The 7,960-nt window shown below is 54.0% G+C and overlaps 2 protein-coding genes and 1 long non-coding RNA gene across 3 annotated transcripts in view; all 3 read right to left on the bottom strand.

The window, feature by feature from the left end:
* Nucleotides 1-369: 369 nt before the first annotated feature.
* On the bottom strand, nt 370-3,767 carry PTS (6-pyruvoyltetrahydropterin synthase). The gene is made up of 6 exons (XM_009098021.4): nt 3,650-3,767; nt 2,660-2,739; nt 1,963-1,985; nt 1,494-1,550; nt 1,126-1,196; nt 370-844 (listed from the first exon to the last, which is right to left on the bottom strand). The coding sequence occupies exons 1-6, from the start codon at nt 3,721-3,723 to the stop codon at nt 706-708; spliced, it is 444 nt and encodes a 147-aa protein (XP_009096269.1). The 5' UTR covers nt 3,724-3,767; the 3' UTR covers nt 370-705.
* A 1,500-nt stretch (nt 3,768-5,267) lies between these two features.
* On the bottom strand, nt 5,268-6,368 carry LOC127060427 (uncharacterized). The gene is made up of 2 exons (XR_007779484.1): nt 6,234-6,368; nt 5,268-5,927 (listed from the first exon to the last, which is right to left on the bottom strand). It is a non-coding gene; the product is annotated as an uncharacterized LOC127060427 (long non-coding RNA).
* Nucleotides 6,369-6,649: 281 nt separating this feature from the next.
* The window catches only part of BCO2 (beta-carotene oxygenase 2), a 14,871-nt gene continuing 13,560 nt past the window's right edge, over nt 6,650-7,960 (bottom strand). Inside the window, exons 9-10 of the mRNA XM_018923055.3 lie at nt 7,061-7,198; nt 6,650-6,883 (exon numbers count right to left, since the gene is read on the bottom strand). Of these exons, the coding sequence (XP_018778600.2) occupies nt 6,665-6,883; nt 7,061-7,198 (357 nt within the window). The 3' untranslated portion in view covers nt 6,650-6,664. The remainder of the gene's footprint in view (nt 6,884-7,060; nt 7,199-7,960) is intronic.

Raw genomic sequence — 7,960 nt, 5'->3', positions numbered from 1 at the left:
CTCATCCTGCTGCAACAACCTCCACTGAATTTTGGGGTTGATTTAAGGGTGGATTTAAGGGTTTATTCCTGCACTCCTTCCCCAGGGCTCTGCCACCACTGGGGCTGTGACATTCCCACTGCAGTTTCCTCAGTTTTCCATTCTCACCAACACCCTGCTCCCTTTGGCTCTCCAGTTTGGATCAGAAGTTTTTTTTATTGCCCACCAGTTCCACACACAGAGAAAGATCTGCTGGCCACAGGAAGAAATGTGCCTGCAGCACAGGAAATGAACTGATAAGAAGAAAATAAAATAAAAAAAAAAGATAACGTAGTTCTCACCCTCAAGAAAGCTCCTCTGTTTGATCAAGAAGCAAAGCAACACCAAAGCTCACATTATCAAATAAATGAATTCAATATTTAATCAGAGAGAAATCAAAGACTTTTGGGATTTTGCCAGGCCCCTCCTCTCCCCAAAGCTGCTTTATTTACCATGGCACAACTCTAAATTTCACATCAGCTGGCAAAACAGGAAGGTCTTGAGGAAAAGCAGAGACACCAACCCATTCTGAGAAACCAGGTGGGCAAACTGGGAGAGTCCTTGTGAAATATCTGCCCTTGTCCTGCTGTGAGACAGAACCCAGGGCTGGCTGCAGGAAATGCTGAGCAGGGACCCACGGAGCTGCTGATGGAGCCTTTCTGCTGAGCAGCTGAGCTCAGGCTGATTTCACTTGACAATTGCCTCCTCTCCCTTGTAAACCACCACGTTCTGCTCTGTCTCGTGCACCTCCACCTTGTAGAGGATGCCCTGGGGCAGCAGCTTCTGGAGGCTGTCCCAGATGAACACAGCAACGTTCTCCGTGGTGCTGCGGGGGAACAGCAGCAGGGTCAGGGCTGAAGTGGCACAATGACACCAACATCTGCAGCCAGGATGGGCTGGGGGGATGCTGAGGGGCAGCTGGTGACACCTGAGCTCCGTGGGCATGGTGGCACTGCCAGCAAGTGTGGTGGGATGGGTGGGATGGGCAGGTGCCAGCCAGGCTGCTGTGAGGAGGGGCAGCAGGGCTGGACACAGGTGTGTTGAGCACACAGGTACAGGCTGCTGCTGCCCAGGTAGCACCAGCTCTCCAGGAGCCCCCTGACCCACCTCACCACCTCAGAGAAGAAGGGCACGTCCTTGTCCAGGTTTTTGTGGTCGAGCGGCTCCATGATCGCTGCCTGCAGAGAGAGGACAGTGACAGCCCTGTCCCTGCCATGCCTGAGGCTCAGGCCACCACACACAGCCAGGCAGCAGCACAGGAAAAAGGGAAAGAGCCCCAGATCCAGCTGTGAGATTCCCAGCTGGAGACGTGGCACTGCCTCACCTAACACAGCCAAGGCATTTAGGTCTTCAATTATTCCCCAATTTCCTTTTGATCTCCTGCCATCAGCAGCTCACCACGTCCCCATGCTGGCACCAGACAGGCTCTGATCATCTCTCCCAGGGGATGAGGAGGAAAACTGGGCTGTTCTCACCTGCATGTATTCCTTCAGGTCTGTCAGGTTCATCACCATCCCCGAGACTGGGTCGATCTGCAGGGAAGCACAAGGGAGATTGGTGGCCTGGCAGCACAAACCAGGCAGGAATATCTGTGCTCAGCTCATCTGAGCCACAAGAAAATGATCTCCCCCCCTGCCAGAGGGCTCCAGCTCCACTCCTGTGATGTTCCCAAGGGCTTGATACAGCCTGGAAACAATTCCAGAGGTTCCACTCCCTCCTAAAAGCTGACACCAGGCAGAAAGAACTCACTGGGAGAGTCTTCAAGCATGAAAAGAGCCTGAAACTGCAAATCCTTGTTGTGAACAGGACAATGGCCACAGAAAACCTTCCCCTTTAGTGACAGGCACAGAGTTTCCAAAATACCCTGGGAAATCCAGGCATGGGGCCAGAACTGTGGGGATTCTGCCACTCTGAGGGACAGGAAAAGGTGCTGGATGCACTCACCTCTCCACGCACGGTGACCACAACTGGAAAAAGAAAAGATCAGGTCACTGTGAGGCCCAGGAACCCAAAACCAAATCTGCTGCTGCTGCTGGGACACACAACCCTGCTCACCCACAGGCTGCACTCAGGAGTGGGACTGCTTTTATAAAATGAGGGGATATCCATAAAAACAATGACTCAGAGGCACAAAGATCCCTCCCCAAGGTCTGGTGCCCCAGGCAGGCTGGAGATAAACCTGTCTTCCCTGATAAAGCAGCTCCTTTGCAGAGGTTTCAGGGTGCCAACAACACTGGGAGCCACTCCAGGAACTGGAGAGAGTTAATTCTGTGTGCTCAGGGTGTACAAATGGGAGAACTTGTGAAAAAACCCATTCAAATAATGTTTACAGGCTGTTTAATTTGCATGGCTTTTGCTTAGAAAAATCTCCATTCCAATCACAATGACTCTGCAGAGTGAACAAGCAGATCTGATTCAAGAAGTGGCGTTTGAAAATAAATATTTATTATCTATTCAGCTGAAAATGGCAAACCCATGCTATGGTTCAACCCCCTGCTGCTGAAATTTCCTCCTAATTCTAAATAAAAACACAAACCCAGCCACTAAAAGCTGTATCAGGCTGCTGAGAATGAGTGGCCCAGCCCTCCCCACCCTGAGAGCAGCAGCACTCCAGGAGCAAGGATGGAAATCAGCTTCCCACCTTTGTAGTTGTGTCCGTGGCCATTTGGATTGTTGCACTTCCCAAAGAGCTGCAGGTTCTCCTCATCACTCAGGGATTTACTGTGGGAAAGGCAGGCATGGATCTGTTCCAGCTCTTCATGGATTCACTCTACTCTGCTTTCCAGCTCTCCCCTCTCCCACATTTAACCAGCCCAGGAGGCACAAACACAGACACAGGGTCTGCTCCATGAAAAGATGCTGTTGACAGCACTGAATCTTTCCTTGCTGTGGTTTTGTGTCTGTCTCACAGCATCTGCCTGACACCACTGCTGGATAAATGTTCAACATCTGGGCCCAAAACCACTTAGGCCTGCAGCAAGCTGCACATTTGGGTTTATTACTGATTGACAAAGCTTAGGGAGCCTCTCCAAGAAGTACAAAGGATTTCCCTCTGAATCTTCCCTTTGAAGCAATCCAGGGGCCTGCTCTGAGTGCTTCAGGTCAAGGCACATTTTGGGAACATCACAGAACCCCAGGATCACTGAGGCTGGAAAAGACCTGTGAGATTATGGAGTGCAGCCAAACCCAGAGCACTGAGTGCCACATCCAGGAGTTCCCTGGGCACCTCCAGGGATGGGGTCTCTCCGGGCAGCCCCTTCTCCATCGTTTCCATGGAGAAATTCCTCCTGATCTCCAGCCTAAACCTCCTCTGCCAGCTCGAGGCTGTTTCCCCTTGTCCTATCGCTCCTAGCCTGGGAGAAGAGGCCGAGCCTAAAACCTCCCTTGAGGCAGTTTCAGGTGAAGGAATACATCCCTTTTGGGGGGAAACCAGCAGGTCGGGGGGCGCAGGGCGATGTTTACAAAGCGAAAGCGCTGCCGGCTCTGTCAAAACACGGAACTGCAGCCGGGCACTGGCTGCGGGAAGGGGCTGGGCCAGGGCCAGGGACACGGCCGGGAATCGCAGCGGGGCTCGGAGCCTCCTCCCGGCGGGGCTCCCCCGTGCGGGGCTCACCTGTGCGGGGCCGCTCACCTGTGCAGGCGGTGGCAGGCGCTGAAGGTGACGGAGCGCGACAGCCGCGCCAGGCGGGCGGAGCGCGGCGACATCGCGGGGACGCAGCGGGGACGGAGCAGGGACGGAGCGGGGCGGCTCCAGCCCGGCCCCGGGGGCGGCTCCAGCCCGGCCTCATCCCGGCCCCGGGGCGGCTCCCGCCCGCGGGATCCGCCCGCCGAGATCCGGGAATGCTCCGGTCCCTCCATGCCGGTGTCGGATCTGGGGATGCTACAATCCCCCGGTGCCGATGTCGGATCCGGGGATGCTTCGATCCCTCCGTGCCGGTGTCGGCCCCGGGATGCTCCAATTCCCCGTGTTCAGCCCCCGGATTGCTCCAATTCCCCGTGTTCAGCCCCCGGGATGCTCCAATTCCCCGTGTTCAGCCCCCGGGATGCTCCAATCCCCCGTGTTCGGCCCCCGGGATGCTCCAATTCCCCGTGTTCGGCCCCCGGGATGCTCCAATTCCCCGTGTTCGGCCCCCGGGATGCTCCAATCCCCCGTGTTCCGCCCCGGGACGCTCCAATCCCCCGTGTCAGTGTTAGCCCCCGGGCTGGTTATGGACATCCCTGAAGGAGCGCAGCCCGGCAATAACATTCACGGAGCTCAAGCAGAGGAACCCTTGAGGTGTGGTGATTTGCAGAAAGCTCTGGGAGAACGGGGTGTAACTGGATTTCTCAGCGCTGCAAGGGTTTGAATGTGCATTCCCTTAATTCCTGGGAATTCCCGGCGATGTCTGTCAGGGTGGGAAACCGCCGAGCCTGGGGGCAGGCTGTGTGTGAGAGGAGCAGGATCCGCAGGTTCGGGTGGGGAGCACAGCCTGTGAGCGCAGCCCAGGCCGGGGTTTTGTTCTGGGAAAGCAGAGCTTTAAACACGGCAGCTTTTCTCTAATCCACACAAAGTGCCACCTGAACCTCTGACCCTTTTTCGTTTCCCACCTCAACAAGAAAACAAAAATAAATAAATAAAAAAGAGAACCTATGGTGCCTGAACTCCATTAAAGACCTCTTGGCACCATTCTGCTGCCGTGCTGGGGCTGCTCCCGCGGGGACAGGCTCCAGGAGGAGGGCAGGGTGTGACAATGACCAGAGGCTGCGGGGCAGGGCTGAACGGCAGGAACGGGAGCTGTTTGCCATCTAGTGGCTTCCACCAGCCCCGGCTGAGCCTCCTCTGCCTCTCCCTGAGCAGCAGCCCTGAGATAAAATCCTTTTCCTTTTGCCAAGACCTGTAAGGAAGGTGAAGGAAGCTCAGAGGACGAAAAGCCCCCAGGGTGAAAGGGCTCCTTTACTACTCAAGGAAATGATTCAAATAATTCTTCAGGCTTCTCACAGTGAAGAAATACAACTAGAAGTCCTCACTGTTCACCCACCCATGCACACCCCAGGGTCCAGCAGCTGGAGAAGCCTGGATGACCCAGGGGGCTGGAGTTTGTTCAGCTCTGCTTAACCCCAGAGGGACACCAAGGCCACGGGGGAGCTCTCTGGGCTTCCTACTGGTGGAACTGGGAGGAAGGCAGGCACTGTCAGCCAGCAGAGCTGTGTCCTGCTCGGGAGATGTGTCCCCCACATCTACACGACCCCAAGGGCAGGCAGAGAAAGGAAAAACTTCCCAAGGTTTTATTTGAGGGCACTGCTATGGTACAGAAAAAAGCACAAGCACAGCTTCTGTGAGTGTCTGCATCTACCCCCTGGACTCCACTGAAGGCAACCTGGATGCAAGGGGGGATTTACTCCCCTTCCCTGGGCCCACCTGTCACCTGCTGGGTTTTACTCCTCTCTTCTGCTCCACATACTTCAGCCAAAGCCACAGCCCCCAGCATCGCTCTTCTCCTCCCCTCAGAGCACCAGAGGAAGGGGTTGATCACCTCAGCTTCCATTTTCTGCCTTGCAAGCCTCACCCTGGGCATCCTTTGTGAACTGCTGATATAGCTGGTCTAGCAAGACAGTAAAAAAACTGTAGCTCAAGCAGTGGGAGCAAAGGGGCTTCTGCCTTCCTTGGCTGTATTTTGTTAGGAATACAGGAGGTTGTGGTGGAGGAAAAGCAGCTCCTTCATCCCAGACGTGATGGAAAGGTGGGAGGTGAAGGCAGCAGAGGTTCTTTGTGAGGCTGGCTCAGCCCTGAGTCCCAGGAGGTGCCCAGGAGTTCCTCAGTGGGCAGTGAAGATGCCGTGGAACCCGTAAGGCATTGGCACCCCGACTTCTGCTCGCCCCAGTTCCTGGAAGGTCTCTGCATCCAGGACGAGCAGGAAAGCACTTTGGTTCTGCAGGAGGAGCAGAAAGGCAGAGTGAGTGTCCAGGCTGAGCTTCTTGCACTGTTGGCACACAAAGGCACAAAGCAAACCACGGAGACCAGACCTGCAGGGCAGGAGCTCTGAGCCTCACGGCTTCCACGGGGGACACACCAACATTCTGGGGAAACTCTGCCTGCACTGCCTGTGCTTGGCCATGGCAGAGCCAGACACTCTGGGGGGCAAGAACTACCTGCCAGGGAGCCTCCAGCTCGGCTTTGAGGTTTGAAAAGTGAATTAATGCTGTGTGACTTGGATAAACTACTGCCAGCAAGTTACCTCAGCAGGGGAGACCACCACAGACAAGATGACTCCGCTGTCCTCGGCCGTGGCATTAGGCACTGGCACAAACACGGGCTCTGAAGGGTAGCATCCCTCCTCCTGCCAAATCTAGCAAGCACAGGAACATATGGATGAGCTTCAGGGACATATGGATGAGTTTCATTGCATTAATACTTGTCTGCTGCAGTGAGCAGAGTTACAAGTGCTCCCCACAAAGGCACCTGGAAATACTCTGTGCTCCAAGAAACTTAAGAGTTTAACTTTTAATTAACTTTTTTTCATTCCAGGAGTGTGCTGGTGCCATCCTCTCCTGTTTGGTGACTGTGCTCATAAGGTGCCAGGTGAGGGATGAAATTGGGAATCTCATCCCAGACCCACGTGGGCAAAGCCCTAAAAGCCCCAGTAAATGTCACACCTTCAAATCCAGTTCAGGGGAAGGACTCGATGAGCTGACTTGACCTCACCTTGAAGTTCTTGGTGTCCACATCAACCTTGACCAAGGAATCTCCAAGCAGGTGCCCGAAGCCGCAGCCGTAGAAGTAGCGGTACCTGCGGCCGTTGTAGCCAGCGTAATTGATCTGGGGGAACTCCAGGCCCCCAACTTTCTCAAAGCCCTCAGGGTGGAGATTCTCATGTGTGCACCAGACCTGGGAGGAACGTGCAGAAATTACAGAAATTCCTGTAGAAACTCCAGGAAATGTGCAGGGTTGGTTCAGCTTGGGCAGGGCGGGAGAGCTGGCTGGTCCCACCAACCACCACACAAGCAAGAGTGGTTAAAGCTCAGGTACAGGTGCTCAGGAATGGATTTATGGTTTGGCACACACCTTGCCATCTGCACCTTTCACAGCCTTTGCCTGGGTGTAAGGCAGCGGGTTCAGGTTTTTCCCCACGGGTGTGTCTGAATCCACGTCCAGAGGGAGAACAAAGCGGCGAGGGAAAGCTCTGGGGACGGAGGCATAAACCTGTTAGAGAGACAGAGTGATGCTGATGGAGAGAGGACAGACATTGCAGCCTAAATGCACTTTTGGGGAACAATTCTGAAGTTTTAGACACCCCTGAATTCTTCTTCTTCCTTTTCCTTGTGTGTTTGACCAAGTTCTGGTAAGGTAAAACACATAAGGGAAAGAAGAAGTTCCTGCATGTTCCAGGAATTTACAGCAGGAACCAAAAGCACATGAATTAAAAGGGTCAGCACTGCTCTCACAGCAATTAATGCTGAGCTTGGTATGCAAATCAGCCCAATGAGAATCCATTATCTCCAGATCCAGCAGTGGGACAGACACTGCTCTGTGTTTCATTTAGTGAGAACAGGCTCGTGTTGCTTTACATCACTCTGTGGAGAAGCAGGAGAGCCCTGTGCCTTCAGTGCCTGAAGCTCTCCTGCAGGATTCCCTCCTCCAAGCTCAGGTACCCATGGATTCATGGTTGGAAGTCCAGGGAATGATGGTGGATTCACATGGGGAGCACAGTGCAGCCCCCAGTGTGGCACTCAGCACATTGAGAGGATAATTCCACCACTGCCACTAAAGCTCTGCTCAAGCCAAGTTCATAACCCATCACGTTCCCATGTAAGTGAAACAGGTAAGGACCCAATTCTGGTGTCTCTCAGTTACTTCAATCCACAACTCACCAGTTCAGTTGTCAAACTTCCCTTTAATCACATGGTAACCCTGAAACCTTGTTTCCAAAACTTTTCTGGTTCATGTAATCTGGCTGAGGAACTG

This window comes from Serinus canaria, chromosome 24 (assembly GCF_022539315.1).
Source record: "Serinus canaria isolate serCan28SL12 chromosome 24, serCan2020, whole genome shotgun sequence".
Taxonomy (NCBI): domain Eukaryota; kingdom Metazoa; phylum Chordata; class Aves; order Passeriformes; family Fringillidae; genus Serinus; species Serinus canaria.
Note: the sequence above shows the minus strand (reverse complement) of the source record. Positions and strands in the feature narration are given on the sequence as shown.